At 38.6% G+C, this 24,620-nt stretch overlaps 4 protein-coding genes across 11 annotated transcripts; 2 read left to right on the top strand and 2 right to left on the bottom strand.

The window, feature by feature from the left end:
• Positions 1-1,993: 1,993 nt before the first annotated feature.
• Positions 1,994-7,544, bottom strand: zgc:113229 (uncharacterized protein LOC550612 homolog). 3 transcript variants are annotated; one of them, XM_024283198.2, is made up of 8 exons: positions 7,406-7,478; positions 7,248-7,312; positions 4,383-5,753; positions 4,167-4,282; positions 3,259-3,661; positions 3,072-3,177; positions 2,711-2,895; positions 2,078-2,423 (listed from the first exon to the last, which is right to left on the bottom strand). In XM_024283198.2, the coding sequence occupies exons 3-8, from the start codon at positions 5,232-5,234 to the stop codon at positions 2,163-2,165; spliced, it is 1,923 nt and encodes a 640-aa protein (XP_024138966.1). In that variant the 5' UTR covers positions 5,235-5,753; positions 7,248-7,312; positions 7,406-7,478; the 3' UTR covers positions 2,078-2,162. The 3 variants fall into 3 exon arrangements, with proteins under 3 accessions (XP_024138969.1, XP_024138966.1, XP_024138968.1); XM_024283201.2 differs by lacking the exon at positions 7,406-7,478 and having other exon boundaries at positions 1,994-2,423; positions 4,167-4,276; positions 7,248-7,385; XM_024283200.2 differs by lacking the exon at positions 7,248-7,312 and having other exon boundaries at positions 7,406-7,544.
• Positions 6,893-12,944, top strand: rad9a (RAD9 checkpoint clamp component A). 3 transcript variants are annotated; one of them, XM_024283203.2, is made up of 13 exons: positions 6,893-7,030; positions 7,113-7,185; positions 7,269-7,387; positions 7,470-7,543; positions 7,644-7,692; positions 9,737-9,851; positions 9,949-10,048; positions 10,165-10,271; positions 10,554-10,660; positions 10,751-10,815; positions 10,892-10,990; positions 11,756-11,990; positions 12,526-12,944. In XM_024283203.2, exons 2-13 carry the CDS (start codon positions 7,152-7,154, stop codon positions 12,631-12,633), a joined length of 1,212 nt encoding a protein of 403 aa, XP_024138971.1. In that variant the 5' UTR covers positions 6,893-7,030; positions 7,113-7,151; the 3' UTR covers positions 12,634-12,944. The 3 variants fall into 3 exon arrangements, with proteins under 3 accessions (XP_024138971.1, XP_024138970.1, XP_024138972.1); XM_024283202.2 differs by having other exon boundaries at positions 6,899-7,185; XM_024283204.2 differs by having other exon boundaries at positions 6,901-7,185; positions 7,269-7,339.
• tbc1d10c (TBC1 domain family, member 10C) lies at positions 12,575-22,677 on the bottom strand. The gene is made up of 10 exons (XM_024283197.2): positions 21,857-22,677; positions 21,449-21,580; positions 20,104-20,203; positions 19,838-19,945; positions 18,907-19,013; positions 18,603-18,717; positions 15,964-16,029; positions 15,668-15,857; positions 15,310-15,467; positions 12,575-15,246 (listed from the first exon to the last, which is right to left on the bottom strand). Exons 2-10 carry the CDS (start codon positions 21,574-21,576, stop codon positions 13,012-13,014), a joined length of 3,207 nt encoding a protein of 1,068 aa, XP_024138965.1. The 5' UTR covers positions 21,577-21,580; positions 21,857-22,677; the 3' UTR covers positions 12,575-13,011.
• ndufs8b (NADH:ubiquinone oxidoreductase core subunit S8b) lies at positions 20,422-24,398 on the top strand. 4 transcript variants are annotated; one of them, XM_024283206.1, is made up of 6 exons: positions 20,422-20,446; positions 22,981-23,049; positions 23,133-23,222; positions 23,580-23,752; positions 23,975-24,103; positions 24,238-24,398. In XM_024283206.1, exons 1-6 carry the CDS (start codon positions 20,440-20,442, stop codon positions 24,367-24,369), a joined length of 600 nt encoding a protein of 199 aa, XP_024138974.1. In that variant the 5' UTR covers positions 20,422-20,439; the 3' UTR covers positions 24,370-24,398. The 4 variants fall into 4 exon arrangements, with proteins under 4 accessions (XP_024138974.1, XP_036069731.1, XP_024138975.1 ...); XM_036213838.1 differs by lacking the exon at positions 20,422-20,446 and adding an exon at positions 22,686-22,798; XM_024283205.2 differs by lacking the exon at positions 20,422-20,446 and adding an exon at positions 22,715-22,917.
• Positions 24,399-24,620: the final 222 nt, after the last annotated feature.

Here is a 24,620-nt window from a genome sequence, read left to right as displayed (position 1 = left end):
GATATTTTGCCAGTCTATCTCAGGGCCATGCAGAGTCAGGCAACCATACATTCTTACTTTCATATCTAAGGACAATTTAGAGCCAGAAACCCATGAAGGATGTTTTTGGACACTGTTTCAATATGTTGCAACAAGCAAATCTACATGCAAACGCTATGTAAAAAGTGACTCGGTAATCACACATCTTATTATGGAAATATTGTCTTATTTTCTTTTTAAGTGTTGGCCTTTGGGACACACTGATCTGCATGTGCTGCTGAATGTTAACACGACAGACAAACATTAATGTAGATGTTTTACAGTCTTACAAAATGTACGGTTCAAACTGATGATATGTGAGTAGATTTAGGCTGCACACCAATTGTCAAAGAACTTAAGACATCATATTTCTAAACATCACTTTGTCTTTCAACTTTAACACTTGAATGTAAGGAAATGGTTTTAATGCAGTGTTTAGGAAAAAGGAAGGATGTGTAGGAATCAGTGTTCATTTTCACTTTTAATTAAATCAGGTCAGCAAAAAAATTAAATAAAAAAATAAATGAATACAAATCATCTGTAGAGTATTTTTTTGCCTTTTTAATGAACATCTTGTGAAGCTATTTCTTTTAGAAAAGCATGATTTTAAGCAATTATGTGTCATTTTCACAGAAGTAAAACAAGTTTTTTTTTATTTATTTATGTGTATTGGCAAGAGTCTGGTAATACAATGCATATCCCAAGACAGTCCCAGACAATACTTTGCTACTTTTTTAAAATGATGTCTCAAGAATGATCTAAATATTAATACATTTTTAACAAAAGCAAAAATAATGTCATTTAAGGATCAGAACATTAAGGACTGCAACTGCATCTCATTAACAAGTTGTTTTTACCCAAGCACATTTATTTATGACAGTTAAGTGGAAAACAAAAGTAAGACTGAACTACATGTTTGCTTTTAAATAATGACTAAATATCTCCTTGGCAATTTTTTAAGTTGATACAAATAGATCAACAAATAGAGTATTGCAATATTTTACATTATATTTTCTGACACTCCGAATGAAAACATGAAAATTATTTGCTTTTCATTTAAGAAAAATAGACCAAATAGACCTGTTGTTTAAATTAAATGATTAATGCAGGACATATTAAATTATCATTATTTATGTATTTTAGGCCAAATTGCCCATGAAGTGTTTGTACTTGGAGTGCTTGCTTAATTTATTAACGAAATCTCCCCTTATTTGAATATTTTTATAGTGTATTTTACATACCAAATTGTAAAATATTGACAATGTTCTCCAAAAATATCCACAAACTTGTGAAAATTGCTTTAATATTTGCTCAAACCTTGTAAATCACAAATGATGCCCCCATAGACAGTCTACAGAAGCGAAAAGCATATTCTTTTACGAGTGATGAGTAATTTGAGTTTTACTAAAAACATTGTTTTAAGTGAAAACACTTTTGATGAAAACACTCCACACATTTGGTGACTCACAGCAATCTCTGCAAGCAAATCTCTGAGAGGAAGAGGAGGAGCAGCGGTCCATCACAACAGGCTGATGAAAAGCTCCATCTCCATTTGACTTTCCTTCTCTGGGGTTCGTTTTCACAACGGCTTGAAGTGGTACCATCATTACCAGGAGACAGGAAGTGTGCAGAGTCATGACACAGGCAGCTCAGTAGAGTGGTCTGCTGCTTTCCAGTGTTAAGAGTTAAACTGATGAAGGAAGACTTTCTTTACCTCTTAAAAAAATGTTAGAAATTCTTAAAATATTAACTCCATGTTTGAAAGAAACAAACACTTGCAGTGCACAGAAAGTTTCAATCAAACAAATTCTGGTCCGCAAACACAAAAGAGCAGCTTTGGCACATTGAACCCGCAATGATTTGCTTGTTTACCAGAGTTGTTTGTGTCTGAAGGCACAAAGAAATCTTCACTGAACATTTCGAAGAGTATTCTATCAAATTAAAAGATTGATTTTAAATGTATTTTTTTATTTTATTTTAAGTTTGGAGTTAGATCACCCCCATATTCCACTTTTTTACAAATTCTGTCATATCAAAAATATTTAAAAAAGCAAGGAACTCGATTCTGAGCAGCACAATTGCAGCAGCTTACATGTCCTCTGACTTTATTTGTCTTGTAAGATGAAAGACCTGGAAGAGTGAAGTCACTGCTTGTTCTTCCTCCTGGTATTCTTCCTAATCAGAGCCTTTATCCAGCCGGATCGTTCAGGCCGACGGGCCGGCGCCACCTCCTCCATCATCGGCTGCTCCACCTCGCACTCCTGCTCAGCGACAGAGTCCTCCTCTGGAAATGATTCCTCCTCCGCCTCTTCTTCTGAGTCGGTCACATTTTGGTAGAGATATGAGGAGGGTAGAGTCACCACTTCCTCTGAAAAACGAACCCGTCGGTTTTCTTCCACGCGCCTCTGAAACAGAAACAGAATGAACCAACGGAAAACAACAAAATGTAAAGCCACAACTAAATGTCTTCTTAAATGTAATCATTTCAATGTATAACTCTGGATTGGTAATTATGCTTTTTAAAATTGTAGTCTTTGTTTTATCTCAGATTCTTTGCAAATTTTCTAAATCTACTATAAATATACACAAATATTTAACTCATATTTATGATGCCTTTTGTTGATTTATGACATTGTAAAAGTTTATTTGTAATTTCCCACCACTAGATGGCATCTTCAGAGCAGAAACTCACTCTTTTTGTGTCCGTTTCCATTGAGGCCTCTGAACTGTGGTCCTTGGAGGGTCTGAGGACACCACGGGGTGCAAAAAAAGCCAGATGCGAGGGTGGCGCCCTTAAAGGTGTCATGTTATCCTGTGAGTGTCCTGATGCTTCCATCATAGCAAAGTTGGTTTGGCTTCCAGAACACACTAACCCCGCTGTGAAAGGAGATAAAAAGAACAAAGTTAAAGAATTCCTGCAATAAGTGACATTAAATGAAGTAAATTAACAAAATAAAAAGATTGTTGTGAAACTAAGAACTCATATTCTGATTCCCAGAAAGAGGATTTTATGTGTTGCTGTAGCTTTGCAGTAACTGAAAGTACGCTCTGACCTCCATCTGTTTCTTCAATCATCCTCTCAACCCGATGCTGATGCTGCCTCTTTCTACTACTGTAGGATTTCTTCATCAGAATAGACTTGTTCGCGTTATCTTCAGACTGGAAACAAAAGAAGATAGGTTTTCATTGTTGAATCTATAAACATTGTATCTGTTATTTTATTAGTGGTGAGTTTCTTACATCTGTTTGAGACGAAGGTCTGTAACTAGACCTAAAATGCATTCTGGCTTCACTTCCTGCAGACTGCAGGTGAAACTTGCTATGATCATCTTCCATCGCTTCTGAATGTTGAGGATCCATGACGACAGGGGGCATCCTAAAGCCTTCAGCAGGTGATAAGTCGGTGCTCCTCGAACTCCAAATGTCCCTCACATCTCCCGGATGATTCGGGGTCTGCGGTGACTGATTCCTATTGTGAGAATCTGGCTGATTTTGAGGCAGGAATACAGACTCCACTGATGGCCTTTGAAGCACTGAAGGGGTTGAATGGCTAGGATTTATGAACTTTGCCCACTCCTGACCCTTTGTAATTTCCTCCAGCAGACTAAATGACCCCAGGCCAATCTCAAAGTCACTGGTGAACCTGTAAAAAGAAAAAAAATGTCACTTTAGGTTAATTTTGCATGATCCAAAACAACTGAAAACCTTAAAAGGTTCCACTTAGATTTTAGAAAAACTCAAAATGTTTTGTTGGTTTTAAGAAAAAACAAACAAAGTGACATTTGGTTGACAACGTCAGCTCACAGCTAACGCCCTCACAAGGAACCATGCTTTTCAGGTTGGCCTCATTGTATTTGTGCATCCTGTTTGCATGCACGGGGTTATTTCCTTCCACAAAAAAGCTCATAGCACATGTATGAAAGTGCCTAGGCAGCTGATGACAAAGCTGTCAGTGAGTGATCTAACCCAAGGGCATTAATGGGAGAAAAAAAATCTAGTAACTTTATTGCTATAGAAACATTCACAGATTCCTCTCATATCTTTGTGAGGATGGGTTTTTGAGAGGCAACGCAAACAGACTGTGAGTATTCAGTGTTGTATTACTGGATCTAGAACCCTTACACTTTCTGGGAGAGTTAATCAATTACCTGGAAATGCTGTCATTGGTGCTGTCCTCTGTTTTGATGGAAACCCCACTGCCTGAAGAGAGAGCCCTTTCCCCATCTGTTTTTGAGGGATTAAAGACATCTTCTTCCACCTGTCGCTGATTGGAGGTTCAAATTTGCAAATTAAAAATCCTTAAAATTTCACCTGAAGATTATTTTGAAACTCCGACTGCAGGAAACAAGAGCAGGACTACTCACCTGAGCTTCTTGCTCGATTATCTTGTCTGTTGTGACTTCCTCTCCTCTTGGCTTTTTGCCATTGTTCCCATGTTTGTCCTTTAACCTCTCCTTAATTTTCTGTGTCCATCTTTTTTTGGTATTATTCTCAGACGATCTCTGTTTTCTCCTGCTACCAGTTGGTTTTTGGTTGCTGGAGACAAACTGCAAGTCTTTACTCTGGTCCAAACCTGCATCACTCCCCGTGTGCAGCTCCTTGTTGTCTTTGTCAGTATCAGTACTCTTCTTGGACCACACATACGATTTGGGTGTAAACCCCTGAACTGTGGTCTCATTGGACCTCAAATTAAAAGCAGTGTCTTTATTAGGAAGGAAGGGTTGAGTCATTGTAAAGTTTCCAAAAGTGCTCGTGTCTCCATTAGTGGACTTAAAGGAAGTGAGATCGATGTCCTTTGGTGATGTTGCAGGAAACAGATGTTGGCTTCCTGCTGGGGTGACCCCAGGATGGTTGGCGTGTTCCAGCACCCAGCTCTTGCTCTTGTTGCCAACAGCACTGAAATTAAAAGAAGGGAAGGAAACTGGACTGCTCACCTCACAGCCAGGACCTGGTTGCTTCCCTTTTCCACCACTGAATCCAAACTCAGCAGAGGACCCAAACTCTTTTAAGGCACTTCCATTGAAACCAAATACTTCCACTGGGCTGGTGTTGACCCCCTGTGGACTGAACGGTCCTTTTTCGTGATGTTGCACAGGTGTGGGAGCATCCACGGCAAACGTTTGCCTGGATCCTTCTGATCCTGGTTGGAGCTTCAGTTTCTGAAGCATGGACTGCAGCAAGGCCTGCGAGTCTGTCTGTTGATGTGACTGAGACATCTCAAAAAGGTCTATATATCACATTTAGATCATAAAAACATGTATACATAAAGAATCCTCTTTTTAGCTAAACTAGCAAAAATGTCACACTATTTTCTTGATCTGCTGAGGCTGAAAACCTTGTTAGAAGAATTTGAAATGTTACAGTATTTCAACAGAAAGTAATCCCTGCTAGGGTCGAGTCCTTTTGTTTGGATGTTCTGGTCTTTTTCCATCCTGCTTACACTTTCTCTTCGCGTTGAACGTCCTGTCACTTCTTTTGTAGACGTCTTCCTGTTATTTTGCCTTTCCCCCACTTAGAATCCTCCGTTTTTTATGACAAAGTGGTCCTCCACTCTCGTTTTAAAGCAGAAGAAGTCAGCACCTCCTGATGGCAGTCTTCTTGTATCCATTACATCTCTTTCACCAAATGTCCACGGCGATTGCTTTAGTCCCACCTCTTCTTCTCTTTGCGTCCAGTAATGTCAGCGAGGATGAGAGGAGAGGTGGTTCTCGACAGCGTTCCTCAGATCTCACACACTGAAGCAGATCAACACGAAAAACCAGTGAGGTGAGATAACTTAGCTTTCGCAGTGACTCTCCCTCTGTGACTGTCTGCTTCACAGCACGTTTAGCTACTTGCCCTTCCTTCCTACTTCTCTCAGGCTCTCTCACACATGCACTCTCCCCACTCTGGCCTTTAACTAGTGATTACAGTGAGGTTTTTGTAAAATCTCTAGCTATTTCTAGGCAGAAGAAGAAACATAAAAAAGTCTGCTTTTTGGAAAAGCCCAATCTTATCTCATTTTTGCTTTTCATTTAATCTAAATGTCAGTAATGTCAAAAACACAAGTTATTATTTGCTAAACCAGGGAGATAAGTCTCAGACAAGCCAAATGACTTTTCCTATGTAAAACAAATGAGCATAAAAAGCACAAAAGAAAATAAAGTGGCACTGAATTACCTTAAAAACTTCAGAAAACAATATTACAGCTATTTAGGATATCCCCTGGCTGTATTTTCATAAAGACACAAACATTATTCCACACTGGTGTGTGTAATGTTGTCTGGAATAGACTTGGACATCACAATTACCCCAAAAAGTGTGCAGACGGATATCTCTAAGCCTACAGCGAGCACTGCAGCTTTTCGGGTTCTTTTGAGATATCTATCTAGTCATGGTAAGAGCACAAAGAAAGTAAAGAACTGGATCACATGTGACCACCTGAAGCTTGAAGTGGGTCAAAAGAGACAAAATAAGGCAGAGCCTTAAGAAGGCAAAATTCTTTGTTTTACTTTAAATGACTGAGCACACATCGCTCTACTCTTCGGTGTGTTGGAGTGGACACCTAAACAGAAATAGACTAAAAGAACAAATTCGTGATAGTGGGTGTTTAGTGATTGACTACACTAGGTTAATCCGATTGTAGTGTTTAAATCTCACTCATTGTTTACAACACCCCACATTGCCTTGATTTTATTTAGTAAATATTAAGTTTATTTGGAGTCTGCTAAAAAACGTTTAAAAATATTATTCCCAGCAAAAAAAAGTAATTTAAAAGAAACAGATTAATCTAATACTGCGAGTGTGGACAACACACACAAAAAAAAAATTTCATAATAAAATTGTCAAAACCGAGTGCGCATGCGCTAGGGTATAGCCCCACCCTCTTTGAAATTCTGTTTCCCTGATTGGTCAACTGTGCGGAAGCAGCTTGTGGCGCCGTAAACAACGAGAGGTTTGGCTCAACTGTCTAAAAAGTCTTCGTATAAAAACATTTGAAACTTACCCAAACAAAAAAACATACGTTTGGAAGGTGCGTCCATGTTTAACATACTAAATTACACTCAGTTCTCTTAATGGTGTTGCACAGATGCTCGTTTTGGCTAATTTTTTAGTAACTTTTGCTAACTCGACGGAGAAGTTCGCTTGCAGAAATGCAGTGTGTCGTGACGGGAGGAAACGTGAAAGGTAGAACATAATTTTTCTTGCACTAAAAGTTAATTATTCTACTATAAAACTGTTAATATTACCTGGATGCGTGCATCTCACAGTGCTGGCTAAAGCCATCCATTCCCTGTCTCGCATCGGTGAGGAGCTGTACGTGGAGCCCCAGAAGGACGGGGTAAGCTGCTGTGCTACTGTCAGAAACACCATCACTTCCTCCTGCCATGTGTATATTTTTGCTTACTTCCTGTTGGTGCACGGTTTGCGTCGATGAATGGTGCTGATTTGAATGTTTCTCTCTCTTGTAGCTGGCGCTGCGGTCTGTGAACTCTTCTCGGTCGGCATATGCGTGCTTCCTGTTCGCACCACTCTTCTTTAGCAGGTGCACACTCCGCTCTCCTTTCAGTCAGGGACTTTGTCATCAATGCAAGTCATGTTACTATGGAAGCCCAACTGTTACAACTGTCTATGTTTTTGTGCAGGTACTCCATTCCCAACGGGAAAGACTTCCGCTGCAAGATAGCAATAAAGGTGGATTCTCAAGCATTAAACTATTGAATTCTTATATTTGTGCATGATAGACAATCCCAAAGCTCATCAGATGAGTTAGTGTTTTTTTCTTTGACCTTTATTAAGTACATTTCTTCTCTTTAATCTAGAGCAAGGGTGTCATGCCAAGGTAGTTATCCCTGCTAGAATTTGTATCCCCATGAATAAGAGAAGACTTCTGCCTTGTTCAAATATTTTTCACAGTAATTGTTAATCATCCTAAATTAGCTCTTTATTTTGTCTCTCACTACTATAATTATTTAACCTTGAAGATGTGAAAAGAAAACTACAAACAACCATCGTAATTATGAAAGATAAACTCTCATCAGCCCCAGAATAAAACTGATTATGATCATTCACCATCATTTATCATTTTTTAGACAAAATGTTCGTGCTGCAACAAGGGGATACAGATTCTTGCAGGAATAACTACATTTGCACAACAGGTGGTCTGCAACCGGAGGCTCTGGAGCAATGTGGTACTTTTATTCCTGCATNNNAAAAAAAAAAAAAAAAAAAAGCTCACATTTTAAATAAAAATTAGGTTGTTGTTTTGGTTCATTTGTTTAAATTAATTTATTTTTTGTCATTTATTTTTAGATTTTTTAATATGTCAGATAACAAAAGCAGAGTAAATAGTTAAATCCACTGTCCATAAATCTATTCATCCATCCACAGTGATAGAAAATGTCGTGTTTGACTTTTGCATTATTATTATTATTATTTACATTATTAATTAAAGTAGCAATAAGAGGATCTTATTTGACACAGTGGATGAAAGGAACTTCTGCAGCTGGAAAAAACTAAAATAAGTCAAAGCTTGTAGTTACATAATAATATAAACCTGTTATAATTCAATAGTTGTAAATATTTAAAAGCTACACTTTATAAATAAATATTAATGGCCACAAAAAAAATAATAATACCTCTTTAAACAGTGAAATGGGACTTTGCAGCTTTGGTGGATTTTGGTCAAAAAGAAACTGGACCAAATGCCTATGTTAGCGTTAAAGCCTGTAGACCCCTGATCTAAATGTTCTTGGATATAAATCCAAGAAGCATCTTTTAACTTAGCATTTACAAAACTCATTGAATAAATGTATTTATTATGCTTTTAAGTATTTCATGACTTTAATGGTTTATCATTAGTATATTTTTTATCTCAGCACATTGTTTCCTCAAAGTGTTAGCCACAGAGTTCCCTTTTTTATATTCATGTTTCCATTGTTTTTGCTTTTAATCTATTGTGTTTCATGATTTTATTGTTTGAACCTGTTTAAATATGATTTTTATTTCTTGGGTTCTACAGCATGTTGGTAAATGACGCTCTACATACAAGTACAGAAATGATTAATAGTTTGTGATTAATGAAGCAGTGCATACAAACTATTATTATTCAAACTTGATTATAGCATTGATGTGATTTGCTTTGACTTGCCACTTGTAGCTTGCTCCTCCCCTGTTATGTTTGGAAGCTTAAACTGACTGTTCCTGGTCATAGTAATAGTGAACTATTTTTTTTTGTCCCCTTTTAAAAAAATCTCATTTTTTTCCCTTTGTGGGACATTTTGACTGCTATATGGGTATTTTATAGAAGTATTATATCAAACCTTTTGAATTCCCCAGTCGATTTCATATCCAGTTGTAAGAATAAGAATGTCTACAAATGCTTGTCTGGTCCCAGCAATACAATTTATTCATTTTAGAATGAAAGCTTTTGAGCTGAAACCTGTTTTCTTGATTTCAAGTTCTCTCTTTCCTGCCATGTAGCAACTTTAATGCTGTGGTTATCTGAGTGAAAATGTTGCTAACCTCCTAGCTTCCTTCCTCTGACAGTTATAGATAATAATAACAGGGCAAAACACGCCTATTCTTACCGCTGTGTAAAGCTCATCACTTTACAGGCCCACCCTTCATTTCTCTATTTTTTAAGAAGTGGTTAGGATATGTTGTTTTTAAATTGTTCTGCTAATGCTCTGACATATGAGAAGTAAATGTTTTTCTTCTATTTGTTTTGTTTCATCAGAGTGTACAGTCTGTATTCAGATCTGTGGCAACTCTTGAGAAAACAGTGGAGAAGTGTCACATTGAGCTGGATGAGGAGAACGACCGCCTCACCTTCACCCTCCACTGCAAACATGGTAACAGTGTGTCACTCCAAACACTGCTTTAAATTGATCATTTTCTTAATACTGCATTTCTATTAAAGGTCTCACAGCCCTTTTTCCTCCTCCATAGGCCTTTTAAAGACACACAACCTGTCTTACCAGGACAGTGAAAGTCTACAGGCAATGTTTGATAAGGACGCCTGTACCACTAATTTCAGAGTGAATCCCAGGTGTATAAATATTGATGTCTTTACTGATAGTAATTTCTGGACTTTTTATTAGCTAAAGTGAAAATATTTAGCAGGTTTGCAGATCAAATAGAAACGGTGTTTTTTTTTTTTTTTAGGGTGCTGGTGGACACAGTCGCACACTTCCCTCCGTCTCTGGAAGAAGTGACTGTGACGGTGAGCGATGAGCGGATGTGGGTGAGAAACTATGTGGAGGATGAAACAGGTAACGCCATTGCTGTTTTAAGGAGGAAGCGACAAATGGTTGAAACAGCAGCTAATTGCAGACAGCTTTTATAATGAAATGACAAATATTAACTGTTCATATTTATAAATTCAATTGTAATTAAAAATGTTTAAACCACTTTGCTGATGAATAAAAAGTAAGGAAGTTTGATTTATAACCAGTTGAGATCCTTGATCGTTTTACCAGGTTTTCTCTCACTGACGCAAACTTTAAAGTTTGTTCTTATCAGCAGGTATCTCATTAAATTGTCTTCTTCCTCAGAGCGTTCCAAAGCCATGCTGACAGAGCTGTGTCTGGCCTCTGATGAGTTTGATCATTTTGTCGTCAAGGCTCATAACAGCTTCACGTTTTGTTTGAAAGAGCTTCGGGTGAGATATTTAATTTCCCAAGTAAATGTTACAAAATCAGCTAATTGTGGGTATGGGTTTATTCTGTATGTAATGCCACCTGTCTTTCAGGGTTTGCTTGTGTTTGCAGAGTCCAACAATCTTCCTGTTTCCATGTACTTTAAAGAGCCAGGATGGTGAGCACCTCAGATTTTGTTGTTTTTAATCTGAATTCTCGTTCTGTGTATTTATTTGTGCTTTTTTGTGCATCAGTCCCGTGGTGCTGTCAGTGACAGACAGTGTTATGGAGGGAAACTTTGTGCTGGCTACATTATCGGACGGTTCCAGCCCTCCTAAAAACAAAAGCAAAGGGTAAACACACAAAAGCTGGAAGTTGTCTTTTGACATTTTCTGACAAATATGCATGTTAAAAATAAAATCAGGCATTGCCATTTCACCAGTATGCATGTCAGCATGCATCAACTAAACCACATGGTGGGTAAAGAAAGCTCTGATAAAGCATAGTTAAAGTTCCCCCCTGTTAGGTTTTATTAAAGGCCTTTTCAGCTGTAGATCAGTGGACTCCTGTTTAAGCAAATTAAAAGTTTAAATAGGGTGCCAACTTGCTCCCTCTTTCCATCAAATCTTTTCATCCCTGTCTTTTTTCGGTCAGAAGTGACTTTTGTGATTTCAACTTAACTTATTGCTGTGTTTCCATATTAAAACTAAGAAAAATGTGCATATCTTTAATTGAGATCTGTTTGAGCTTTCATCTTAAAACCCCTGTCTGCCAGTAACTTATTGTCATTTCAACATTATCTGTTGGGTTAAAAAGAAGAGTAAAATAATGTGGAAGGATTAAGCAAAAGGAGCAACTGTCTCTGTAGAAATCCTCACAGAAGGACAGACAGTCATAATTATTTGACTTTTGAATACTCTATTTTTAAGCTATTACTTGGATGACATGAGACTATAAGTATTTGAAGTATGAGGAGTTGCATGTCTGGAAAAGGTGCAAAAAACCGCACGGAAAATTCCTTTACAAGTGGTAAAACTAAAAGTACATTAATCATGTCTCGTTTTATGGTTTTGATCTTTTCTTCTTTTTGGATTCTCCACTTTCTGGTCCACTCTAAGAGCACACACACAGCAATCCCTCCCTCCCGATGACTTCATGAACGATGACATGGACTCCTACCTAATTGCCATGGACACCAGTGTTGCATCCTCAGCTGCTGAGCCGCCTGCATCAACACTAACCGACCCCTGTACCTCGAAACTCCCTGAAGCCAATCACAAGACAAGAACGCACAGTGAGGAGGAGGAGGAGGAGGAGGTGGCGGATGGTCCTGACAGACCACCCAACAAAAAGGCATGGTTTGGTTTTCGAATTATTATTTTTTTCAATCACTGTACTCTTATCCTTTGAGTTTCCAGGTTTAAAGATTAGGTTTAATCCAACAAACACAGCCTAAACATGCTGTACAATTCTAACAAAATAAAAATGAATTTGGAAACGTAAAGAAATAACTTAATCTACTCTGATCTGACAGATTAAGCTGACATGTACGTGCATAGAGCGATTACTGCTCAACATTTGCTCTGTCCTTGTGTCTGCTTGCTTACACACCATGTAACAGCTCCTTAAACCCACTGTAGATTCACCATCGCAGCTCAGATTATTTCCAGCCCCTAACAGTTGTCATGATACTCTGGCACTAAAAGAGATCAAGGATACTAACTGCATACTATTTAATTTGACTGTTGATTGAAATAATCCTTTTACAAACATAGCAGGAGGGTTTTTGTATCTCATCTTACACAGAAAAATCAACACCTTAAAGTCTTTTTGCCTTGTAGAAAAGTATATCTTCTTAAAATATGTCTCGTGTTTTGTCCTCTCACAGTTCCGATCCCTCTTCTTTGGATCCGTGCTTCCTCCGTCCCCCCAGATGAGTACACAACCTGTGACGACTCAGGAAGTGCTGGCCAGTGACAGTGAGGATGAGTCTTGAGCGGGGTGACAGTCAGAGTCACAGGTAGAGGGGATGCCAAAGTCTACGACCTGAGGACTTCTTACAGTAAAAAAAGGGACATTTTGGACTGTGCAGTTCCTCTTTATTGCCTGCTGTGATCTTACATAGACCCTGTTTGTTACTGAGAGGCCAGCAGCGTTCTTGCTGGACTCAATCTGGGATCACATAGAGCTGAAAATGAAGCACTTCAGTTTATTTATTTATTTTTTTGGTTTGCAATATGTCCAATGTGTAATGCAGAAGCAGGATGTCAAGTCCCGCCAAATAAAACATTCTATTTTTCAAGTAAACGTGTAAAGATAATTTACTTTAAGAGGCTCAATTGTCCATTAATGTTCAACTCAAAAATGTTTCTTGTCAGAAATACGACTCAGCATAAGAAGCAGAGTGTCTAACTGTGTGTGAGCCAGTTTTTGCGGGTTGAGCGACATCGCCGCTACTGTTCTCCGTCTTCGTTTGAAAACTTTTTCCTCTCGTCTTTAATTTCTTCTTCCCTTTTTCCTGCTTTTCCTTTTTCTTCTTGAGCTTCTCTTCCTCTTTTTCTTGTCTTTCTTTCTCTCTCCGCCTCCTCCTCCTCTCTCTGGAGTTCATTTTCCCCTCCGCCTCTTTGTCGACGGGTCGCTCTGACACAGTCTCATCACTGAAATCTTGAATCAAGATTTTGGGCACTTGCATTTTTGGTTTGGCGTTTTTGGGCTTCTCTCCTCTCAGTCTGCGCAGAAGGCCGAAACCTTTATGGTTGTCTGCCTGCTCCTCTTGGAGTCTCACGGATGTCCCCTCTTCAGGTGTCTTTACTGCATCTACCGGTCCAGGCTCTGGTTTTGAGTGATCCGCGGTGCTTTGTGATCTGCTGCTTTTCTCCGGGGAAGTGAAGAGATCCTCGGAAAGTCTGCGTGCTAACCTTGATCCCTGTGAGTGAGACGACCGGCGCATGCAAAAGTCACTGGAGGACCTGCTGCTGCTGCGATACTCAAACGCTTTCTCCAGGCTGCGGTTCTCCGAGTCAGACTGGTTTTCTCTGAAGTCTGGATCTCTGTCTTGGGTCTGTGGAATACTGTCAGGAGGGGGTTCATGGATTTGCTGGGTAGAAATGACATTGTCCTCTGCTGCTGTGCTTTCTGGGGCTTTTTCTGTGCTCTCTGTCTGGTCAACAACACTTGAAGTGGCCTGACCGTTCACTTGTTCCACTGCTTCCAAGTCAGAAGTGCATTCTTGTTCTGAAGTCTTGTCCTGGGGCTCAGCGGTTTTTGCATTGTCCTCCATTATTTCTCCTTGTGCTTCATTCGGATTTAGTTGATCAACAATACCTTCCTCTTTTTGTGCCTCTAGGAGTTCTGCCACAACATTCTTTATGATTTCTTTTATAAATTCAGACACTATTTTTTCTATGTTTTTTGCAGCTGCAACCTTCGGATCCGTCTCTGCATCATCCGTGAAGTCAGGGTTCTTTCTTTGTCCGATGCACTCAGGTGAAGGTGATTCTGGTGTGTCTTCTGTGCTCTGTTGTTTCTTCTCTGAATCTCTTTGTTTTTCTGTTGCTCCCAATTCCGGATTTGATTCGTTTGGGTTCATGGCAGGTTTCTCTGCAGTCGTACCTTGTGAATCTATTTCTGTTTTTTCCACTTTGCTGCTTTGGTTTTGTTCCTCAAAAGCAGATTTCTTCTTATTTGTCATCAGTTCTTCTTGCTCCTGTTGTGTTTCTGTTATTAGGTCTTCGCCTGCTGGAGCATTCATATCTCTGAATTCTTCTGAGTCTGAATGTTTCACGTGTTTTGCCTCTGATATGACTGTGTCCACCTGCGTCTGCTCCACATTTTCGGTCTCTGCTTCCTTTTGTTGTTTCACATCAGTTTTTATCTGGGATTCCTGATGAGTGTCTACATTTTCCTGCACGTCTGTGTTTGTATCTTCTGCTGCCTCCTCCTGTATCTCGCTGTGGTTGTCCTCCACTGAAGCCACATGCTCAACATCCGCCACAGGCTTCACTCTTTCCTCGGTTTTTTTGTCAAATTCCTGGGAATTTCTTTCAGAATTTTGCTCCATTTCTTCTTCTTCTTCTTCACACGGAGGTGTAAGTGTTACAATGACTTTTTCTTCTGTGCGCTCAGTTGATGGGTTTGGCGTTTTGGGTTTCTCTTGCTCTGCTTCTGTTGTGGACCCATCCTGCTGTCTGCTTTCCTCTGAAATGAAGTCTTCCTCTTCTTCTCGAACACCGTGCGGCATCTTAGAATCTAAATCTGTCCAGATTTTCCAGTCATCCTTTTCTCCTATGGAAAGGTGTCTCACAACTCTGCTGCCGTCGGAGTCGCTCGTAGAGACTTTTCCTGTTTTCCTCCACTTTTTGCGGAGAAGGGAAGGTGACAACGAAAGAGTGGAGGCTGAGCGAGCGAGAGAAAGAGTCAGGTTCCCTTTGACTTTTTCAGTTTTGTCTTTTTCCGCTTTGTTTTCTCGAGCCCTTGTCCAGACCATCCTGTATCCATGGCAACGGGCTCTAGGGTCAAACTTAGATGTGGGCCTGTCTTTCCTCCACTTGTCTAGCTCCTTCTCTGTTCGCTTTTCCAGATCCTTGGCTGAGAGGGGTACAGAGCACACCTGAAAGGAAGAGAAAGTGTCAGGTCTTGCTTTTGTTTTCATTTAAAGCAATAAAAAATCTACCTCTGCGATGAAGGCATCATCTTCTTCTTGGAGTTGTCCCTTGACGCCCCTCAGTGTTTCTAGAGTCTCCACCTGACCCTGACACCTCTTTCGTTGCTCTGCACGTCCCAGGACTCGTCGTACCAGCACTACTGCCACCTGCAGGAGCACTCGCACACCTGAGCAACAGGAGGGGCATTATGAGTTTCAAATCAGCTTCAAAGGAAGGTTAAGCAGTTAGTGAAAAATTAAAATAGAAATAATATCATAAGTCCGTCAGTAACACATAATTAGATCCAAGATTAATCTCATTCTAGGCCTTTTATCCAGCTTCTATGTATTTCCTACAACAGTATTACGTTCGTAAGAATAGACACACCATAACAGAAGAAGAGGTCCCAGACTCGGAGGAGAGTGTTGAACGGCAGGTGACGTGTGAACAGACACATCAGCCAGTCGGTGGCGAACATGAGGGGCTCCACGCCGTGCTGCTGGAGGTGTTTGTGTGCAGCCGGGCAAGTCCTCTTCAAAACCCAAGTCAGTAAGGCTGCGTCAAACAGAACTCCCTCCTAAGCGAAACAGAGACAACAGCATTCACAGTGCATTCATTTTGCTCAGTGCATGTGCTTTAACTTTTGTGACACAGAAAAAAACAAATATTGTCCAAGTTCTTACCAGCAGAGGGCTGTAGTATCCGGGCAGGTACTGCTCACTGATCTGAACCAAACACCAGAAGGCTTCCTGCCAAGTGGTACACAAAGTGAGTAGAGTTTCAAGTCTTTTCTTAAATGGAAAGTTTATGTGAAATATAATAAAAAGTAACCATCCATCTTCTGAATTTGTTGAATCCATTTTGGGGTCACAGAGCTGCAGAGCGAACCCAGGTTCTGGGTTCATTCACACCTAGGTGGGAATTAAGGGGCACTATTTTTGAACGGATGGAGGAAGTGTCCCGTATGCACCAGGAGAACGTACAACCTCTGGATAGAAGGATCCCAAACGAGATTCAAATCAAGGTCTTCTCGCTGTGAAGCGAGAGCGCTAATCCAAATAGAAAGTAGAAATCACACAAATACATCTTAGTCTCTGTAGTGGTCGCCACAACAAGCTATCCACCTATTTCTAATAATATTCTCTGCATCCTCCTCTTTCACACCCACGTCTTCCTTCACTGCATCAAAGAACCTCCTCTTTGGTCTTCCTCTCAACCTGTTTCCTGGTAGCTCTAACCTCAGTATCTTTTTACAATCATAATCATTGTTACTCTCTTATCAATGGGTCCAAACCATCTCAATCTGTCTCCCAGAATTTATCCCCAAAACATCTAACTTGAGCTGTTCCTGTGATCATTCCTGACTTTATCCATCCTCATTACTCCTAGAGAACCTCAGCATCTTCATCTCTGCTTCTTTCTCAGAGCCAACATGGCTGCTCTCACCACGGTTCTCTACACCTATCATTTTTTGTTGATACTCCATTTTCACACACTTTCCTCCACCCACTGCAACCAGCTTGGACACGCATCCACACCTTAAAGTACTTAAAGTCCTCCAACTTCTTTACCTCTGCTACCTTCACCACATCTCACCACTGCCTTACAGAGAGGTACGCTGGAGTTGTTCAGGACATGTTAGAGAGCTGTAAGACAGACCTACAAAGGCAAAATTAAAAATAAAAAAACTTTATTTGACCCAGCTTGGTTTTGCAAAATATATTTGCCTCATAACTCTCAGAAGAATCCAAAATTTGGTTCAAAACTTTAGATGAGTGTCTGGAAGAACTACACGCCCTAACAGCTTCCAAAATATTTACAATATCCAGATGATGGAGTTCACAAAGCAATCAACCTCAGTTTGATCACTGTTGTTAAAGCAGAACCGTCGTTGCTCTGCTATGGAGCATTCATGTGTGTTTTAATACAAAGACGTCAAAAGTTAACTTCTCTGAAGTTCTTTTCTTTATGAGGTGTATCTAAAAACCATTTCTAATAATACTGGACCCATCATTCTGCAACAAGAACATCTCACATGAAGAAAAGGGAGCACCTGAAAGGTGGATGTTGCAGCAATTTAACCCCAAAATCAGCAATTTAAAAAATAGCAAGAGTTGCATCTCAGATTCTACAGGCCTCGTGTACTAATTTAAAATTCATGACAGTACATTCATAAATTTAATGCACAAATGTCACTTGTTTGGAAGCTACCCTAAACTAGTACAAATGAGGCAGCATTATGTAGGTCTGCAGAGTTTCACATGAAAAAAACAGAAGGTTTTTTGAAAAAGGATCTAGAAAATTATGACAAAAATAGAACATTTTAGGTGAAACTTGTTTTATTTTCTAAATTTACGAAACAAAATCAGCATTAACACCCACAAGTGTTCAGTCTGTTCTAAATGTATTTGTTTCTGATAGATATCATATGTGCACCAAACATGTTAAATCATTGTTACATTCCTAGATCTGATACTTTTTTTTACACTAAAACCTGAATAAACAAGCTTGTTTTAAGCCAGTAATTGGTTTTAGACCTCAAGTGTCAGACACTAACTGAGAGATCACACAGCTACTTTAAATGACATTAAGTTAGCTTGTTGTGTCAACCTCAGAGGTATTTTGAACTTGCACCTGTTTTCAGTTCTCATGGGAAACTGGTTTCAAGAGCAGACATTTTCATGTGCAAAATATTGGTAAAACTTCAGATACTATTCCCAAAAATGTTGCTAAAAATATACTAAATGATAGTTTGATAGTTTGCGGGAGAACAACCACAAATCCATCCTAAAAAGTAATCTATAGAACTTTTATTTTAATGAAGCAATTGGTTTAAAGTTAAAGAAAAAAAACTCATTGTGTGTCAAACTCTCAAGATGCAAACTGTTCTTTCATACAAACCAACATAAAACCTTTTTTCTTTACAATCTTTAATTAGAAACTAGGCTGAAACTTTTTGTAAAACCAAAAATGTAATTGCTATTATTAATATTATTTTAATTCATTTTTTAAAAGTCTGTTCAAATGCATAATGTTAGAGAAGAAAACAACCAGCAAACTCCAACCAATATTAAAACCCTTGTTTATTACAAAAATAAAAAAAAGGTCAACTGCATTTGTCATTGCAACATCATACACTTGGATTTAAAATGTTTTCATTGTGGAATCTCAAATAGAGCAAAGGATGTGAATGGTGCAAGATTTGTTTAATTTTGCAGACTAAGAATTGATTTGCAATACTATTTCTGTATCAATAAAAGATAATATGCATTTGAGGGAGGTTTTATAGTCAGTGGGACAGAAGAGTGTTATCAATCACTACCTGAGCTGGCATGTTCATGAGCAGCACTGCAGCTACCGGCCCTTGTGCTTGGCAGTAACCCTCGTCTGGCTGGTACTGGGTGTAAGCTTTTAACACCCGGAATAAGCCACGCTGCCTGTACACAGACCACAACAATTACCCACACCCAATCATTGAAATGCACAAACAAGGTTACATCTTTTGTAGCCTTTTTTTTTTATTTCACACACATAATTAGCTGGCACACTTGTAGAAAAATAAACCAAGTGTGGGACTCTACTTTAGGAAGCTCGTCAGTAATTCAGACAGGAGAAAAGCTGCCTACCCGTGTCCATCTTTAGACTGGAACATCTCGTGAAAGGGGAACTGCCGGTCCAGGTCCCTCTCAATGATGTCCACCCAGCTCTGCAAGCCCGGCTGTGAGTCCAGGGACTAGACAGTAAAATCATTCAGTCAAATCAAATAGTTTCTGCAGTGCAACAGGAGTTTATTAGAAATTTGCCTTTGAGTTGTGGCCTGGACATTTGACATAGTGTAAGTCTAGCCACAATCCCCATCATCCATCTGTTTACATGCTCTCCCACTAGCTTACAGCCACTCACAATCTCAAGCTAACATTACCGTTGAAACAAACGATGTACACAGGCTTTGTTTGAATTCCCACTGTACTCCCTACTAAAAAACTATATAGTGCAGGACTATATAGTGCCCTAGATTTTAAAAGCAAGTCGGACACCATGTTTACTACTTTTCTTTTGTGTTTCTATACACCGGATATGATATCACTGATTTCACGAAGTGAAAATTGAATCAATACGAACATTTTACAACATCTCCACTGTGTTCTGATGATTAAAATGTGGATGTTTACTGAGAAATTACATTTAAGCACTTTTTTTTTTTTTTTTTTTGCAAAAATTTTTTGACCACAATGCATTGTGAGTAGATGCAAGAGAATGGAGCGGAGAAGGGAGCTTGTGACCTGCTGACTGTAGCACCTACATCACTGCTCCTAGTTTACAAACATTTGAATTAAAAATACTCAGAAACGTAATTTTAGACTTAGTTTTTCTTTATATATGTCCTCCACATAGAAAAATGAGCATGTTAAAAACACCAAAAACACAATCTTCATTGGAGTGGGTCTTTCAAACTAATTTATTTTAACGTTCCAACTCTTGTAGAACCCATGTAAACAGAAGACCTTTGACTAAACAAACATTTTATTAGAAACAAAAAGCAAAAATGTGTCTTGCCTCATAGAGATTCTTATTCTGCTCCATCTTTTCAGACGCTCCACACAGCAGAAGCCAGCACTTTGCTCTGAGTGATGCAGGAATTCCTTTCTGACACTGCTCCTTGACCTGCACGGATATCATCATCAAACACTCATTCATATAATCACCGTTATTTAGTAAAAAAAAATCTGACCCACAATTAATTGTATAATTTTATAGCATTCTATGTGTCTCTGAGAAGCTTATTTTACAGTGCAAATAATGACATCTGAAGCAGGTCGCACCTTACTGCTCTTCTTCAACAAGATGTGATCCCATTGCCTAATGATGTTTATCCACTTGGACTCCCTCTGTCTGACCAGCTCAGGGGGTGGACCCACACCTCTGATATGACAAAGTACACAAAAACCACCAAGTTAATTTCAGTGTTTTCAACACCACTTTGTTTCTCTCAAGACCCTTTAGTCAGCCTGCAGTGTTCCTGCACACGGCTTGTGTTGTCATTACTGCACAGAAACTCAGCTACAAAAAAGGAGGCAGGAAACAGGAAAACCACACTCTAGCAGCATGACGTCTCCATAGCAACTGCCCAGGATGTTATCGGTGAGGAAAGTGTAAAGATGACAGGTAGAAGTTTGCTTGGACCAACTTTACATTATTTTTATTACAGCTTCAGCTGCTAAATGTTCTGATTATTATTCATTAAACACTGCATAAATAAACTTTCAGCTTTTTCTTCAAAGGTTAAAAACTATTAATCAATTACTACAGTAACATAATGCTATCTATTGTTTTATATATATTATATATATAGGAAACTGATTCGCTGTGGCGACCCCTGAAGGGAAAAGTCGAAAGGAAAAGAAGAAGATATATATAGATATATATATATATTATTTGTATTCATATACATCAATTTATTTTTTAACATATGTATATTATTTTTACAAGAAGTAAACTGAACTTTTTCCACATTCATGGTGCAGTAAAAGTTATCTGAGGTCCGTGAGATCTGTGAAAGTTCAGAAAAAGGTATAATCTATTTTTTTCCACTTACACTTTGCTCTAGTTTGTTCATGGAGAACTTTTTTTTTTACGTAGGCAGTGGCAAACCCACAGATTCACTTAAAAACTTTTTTAGAAACGTGTCTGAAATAGCTTAAAGTAGCTTATTTAAAATTAAGGTTTACATTACTTGGATATCTGATTAAACTTAACTGTATGTTAGTAACTCTTGCACAGAAAATCTAAGTAACACTAAAGTCCTATTAGAGTGAATGAATCCCATTTCTCATTTGAGTTATTACATAACTTTAACAGCTGGTAAAAATGTTTCAGTTATATTTAAATATCACATAAATGAACTGATGTACCGTTTTAATAAAAGTTTGCTCCAGCTGAGCCTTTCATTTTCATTATAATCTGTGATGGGAGATTTATAAATCACTTGATTTTCACGTCACTATCTGATTTGTATATTAACTATAGAAAATCAATTTAAATATCTTTAGAAGGATGTCAAATAAACTTTTACTTGTACACAAACAACTAATTTCTCTTCATATTTTATGTGTGCACTATAAAATACATTAAATGTTGTCTTGACGCACACATCAGTACTGTACTCACACAGATGTGGATCCATTGGTCAGAATAAAGCCAAACCGGTCCGTCTCCGGCTCCAAACTGACTTCTGAGCCTGAATCAGATCCTGAGCTGTCCTCTTCGCTGGTGTGTTTTGGAGCTTGACCTGACATCTTCCTAAAGCAGAGGATGAGACTCTAACATCCACTTTAAAACATCTATAAAGGTCAAGAGGGAATGATGTCTGTGCATCTTCATGAAAACAGTGTCGTCTAATAATCACCGGCGGTTAGAGTTCAAATGGCTGTGAGCGTGTTTTTCCTTTTGTTTTATCAGATGATTGTTGAGATCTTTTGTCTTATTTTATTTTTTGAATAATGATTAACTTTTTGTCGTTTGATGAAAATGCACAAGCATCAAAGCTCTTAAAAATATGTGTTTAAAAGTAAATACCTTTCAAAGTTTCCTCATGGCTGTTTTGTCTGCTGCTGAGGAGGTAAAGCGTGAGACCCAGCAGTGATGAAAGAGGAAGACGAGCTTCCTCTCTCTTTCTTACTCTTTTTTTCTCTTGCTGTTCATTCTGCACCCCGCCCAGTTATACGTTACGAGTACATGAAACTATTCTCACTCTGGAAAAAAAAAATGCATTTTTTTATATAAATTAATTAATTAAGGGAGGAATAACAGGAGTATAATTAAACAAAACAACAGTGTTGACTTTCTCTCTGAAATACTTCCCCATATCTGCATAAATAAAGTTACTGCGTTTGGATGTTGTCTGCAATACTGTTTTTACAAAGCAGTATTTGACTTATGAAATGTAGAATGCCAAAAGTGACATTTAAGGTGTCAACAGAGAACAAAATAGGAAATAACGACGCCCCTTAAACTAATCTAATGTACAGTTCAGGGATGCTGTTTTTTTGTTTTTTTGTTTTTTGAAGCAGTGTCAAATTTGTGTACAAGGTATGCACTTCAGTTTTTAATATTAGGCAGACAGAAACAATAATTCGTTCTATCTTATAAATTTTTCAAAACCACTACAATTTCACTATAGTAAAAAAAGAAAAAGCTGCCTGGCGAATTCTAAATTAGGTCAAGCAGTTAAATACCTCAATGAATAGGAGTCAGCTAATATAGGAGTACGTTCATAAATCTTTAACAGACACATATGTCATTCTAAAATGTTTAAAATGTGTTTAATAAGCATTAAATGCTTATTTCGCAAAGTATATTTAAGAAATTTTTAGCAGTTCCCCCACCTATCCTAGCTGTTACATTTCCAGAGCTAATTTTTCCGATTGCCCCTGAATGCACCATGACGTTGACGTTCCCTCGAGGATTTGGAACTCCAGATTAACGACTTTAATCAAACTGTGCTCTCATCTTCGTTAGGTCTCTTTGTTTAAAGATTTTTTTTTAATTCATTTATTATTTCATTTTTGTATTTATTTGGCCCACACAGATGTCTGCCACATTGAGTCTGCGTGTTCTGCGTTGCTGCTCTAAGCAAGGTACTGAACCCTGATGCACTGATACTTCTTATGATTCATATCCTTTCATCTGTGTCTCTGCAGGTACTTTTGGATTCGGCCCTGGAGTCCTCATGCGTACATTCAGTGTTAGTATGCAGAAAGATGGGTATAGTAAGTGTTGCAAAGAAAAAACTTAAATATTTTTTTTGAATAATGACCAAGATCCTTAAAAGAACTGTGTAATCTTCTTGCAGAGTATGTCAATGCTCAGGAGCTGCCTACTGATCTAAGATCCATAACTGACCGTGCAGCCACAACCCTGCTTTGGACTGAACTCTTTAGAGGCAACACTTTTACTTTTTATTTTTCCTAAATCGAACATTTTGTAAATGCTAGACAATTAAGTTGCAACGCTTACATGTTTTACAAGGTGGCACTATTCAAATAAGAATAAAAAAGCTATTATTATACATATACTGTAAAAATGGATGCACGTACTGTTTGCACCTCAGCACACCAAATGCATTTTGGTTTTCCTCTGATCATATGTTTGTTTCAACTTTAATGTGCAGAAAGTGTTTTTTAAACCTAAGGATTTGGTTGTTTGTTTCATAGGTTTCCAGTTTCTCTTTGTGTAATTCTATCTACAGAGTGTCTGGCTGATGTACTGCCTGATCTCCTTCATCCACTTTTTGTCACAGGCCTGGGGATGACCATGAGCTACCTGTTCCGTGAACCTGCAACCATCAACTATCCATTTGAAAAGGGCCCTCTGTCGCCTCGCTTTCGTGGCGAGCACGCCCTTCGCCGATACCCTAATGGAGAAGAGCGTTGCATTGCTTGTAAACTGTGTGAAGCCATCTGCCCTGCTCAGGTGAGCACAAATTCAGTGTTTTAACTTTTAAATTGCAAATAAAATTATTTGCATTTTGCCTCTGACATAGCTGCTGTAGTTTTGGATATAGCATTTTGTGTTAGGCTAACATTGAGTGTGCACACAACATGCTTGGTTTTTAAAGCCATTTATCCTTGGAAGTAAAGATTCTGTTGCTTGTCTGACCTGACCTTTTGCTTCTTTTTACCATGTGGAGCTTAGGCCATTACTATTGAGGCTGAGACTCGAGCTGACGGCAGCAGGAGAACTACCCGCTATGACATCGATATGACAAAGTGCATCTATTGTGGTTTCTGCCAGGAAGCTTGTCCTGTTGATGCCATTGTTGAGGTAAGAAAAAGTCTTGAATTTTTAGCGTCATTTTATTATGATTTTAAGATTTTCGTTGGTGTGTCAATTAGAGTGGTTTCCACATTTCCATGTTTTGTTTTACATTTGTCCTTTTCTCTTTCAATCCCTCTAAGGGTCCGAACTTTGAGTTTTCCACAGAGAGCCACGAGGAGCTACTGTACAACAAGGAAAAGTTGCTCAACAATGGGGACCGATGGGAGGCAGAGATAGCAGCCAACATACAAGCAGACTATTTGTACAGATGAACTTTTTGCAGTAGCAATCTGAATTTAAACATGCAATTGTATCTCTTACTAAGCTTTGTTGCATCAAAAGCATTTGATTTACTTTTATATGAGCTAAGCCTTTAAGTCTCCTGCTCTCCTGTCATTCAAAATCGTAAAAATGCACAAGTTATACAAATTATTTGCTGTATTGTATAGAGGAGTTAAGGTAAACTCAATATTAATTTTGCACAGTATATATATATTGAGCTTATAATACAAAGTTTGAAAAT

This window comes from Oryzias melastigma, linkage group LG10 (genome assembly GCF_002922805.2).
Source record: "Oryzias melastigma strain HK-1 linkage group LG10, ASM292280v2, whole genome shotgun sequence".
NCBI lineage: Eukaryota > Metazoa > Chordata > Actinopteri > Beloniformes > Adrianichthyidae > Oryzias > Oryzias melastigma.
Note: the sequence above shows the minus strand (reverse complement) of the source record. Positions and strands in the feature narration are given on the sequence as shown.

Coding starts and splice junctions, on each gene's coding strand:
- zgc:113229 (XM_024283200.2), bottom strand. CDS start 5,234: ATGTCTCAGTCACATCAACAGACAGACTCGCAGGCCTTGCTGCAGTCC. Junction 2,896..3,071: donor GATTGAAGAAACAGATGGAG/GTCAGAGCGTAC, acceptor CTCCTTTCACAG/CGGGGTTAGTGTGTTCTGGA. Junction 2,424..2,710: donor TGGAAACGGACACAAAAAGA/GTGAGTTTCTGC, acceptor TTTCTGTTTCAG/AGGCGCGTGGAAGAAAACCG.
- rad9a (XM_024283203.2), top strand. CDS start 7,152: ATGCAGTGTGTCGTGACGGGAGGAAACGTGAAAG. Junction 9,852..9,948: donor CACCCTCCACTGCAAACATG/GTAACAGTGTGT, acceptor CCTCCTCCATAG/GCCTTTTAAAGACACACAAC. Junction 10,991..11,755: donor CCTAAAAACAAAAGCAAAGG/GTAAACACACAA, acceptor GTCCACTCTAAG/AGCACACACACAGCAATCCC.
- tbc1d10c (XM_024283197.2), bottom strand. CDS start 21,576: ATGTCAGGTCAAGCTCCAAAACACACCAGCGAAGAGGACAGCTCAGGA. Junction 18,718..18,906: donor CAGTCTAAAGATGGACACGG/GTAGGCAGCTTT, acceptor GTCTGTGTACAG/GCAGCGTGGCTTATTCCGGG. Junction 16,030..18,602: donor TCATGAACATGCCAGCTCAG/GTAGTGATTGAT, acceptor ACCACTTGGCAG/GAAGCCTTCTGGTGTTTGGT.
- ndufs8b (XM_024283205.2), top strand. CDS start 22,869: ATGTCTGCCACATTGAGTCTGCGTGTTCTGCGTTGCTGCTCTAAGCAA. Junction 23,223..23,579: donor TTGGACTGAACTCTTTAGAG/GCAACACTTTTA, acceptor TTTTTGTCACAG/GCCTGGGGATGACCATGAGC. Junction 23,753..23,974: donor AAGCCATCTGCCCTGCTCAG/GTGAGCACAAAT, acceptor TGTGGAGCTTAG/GCCATTACTATTGAGGCTGA.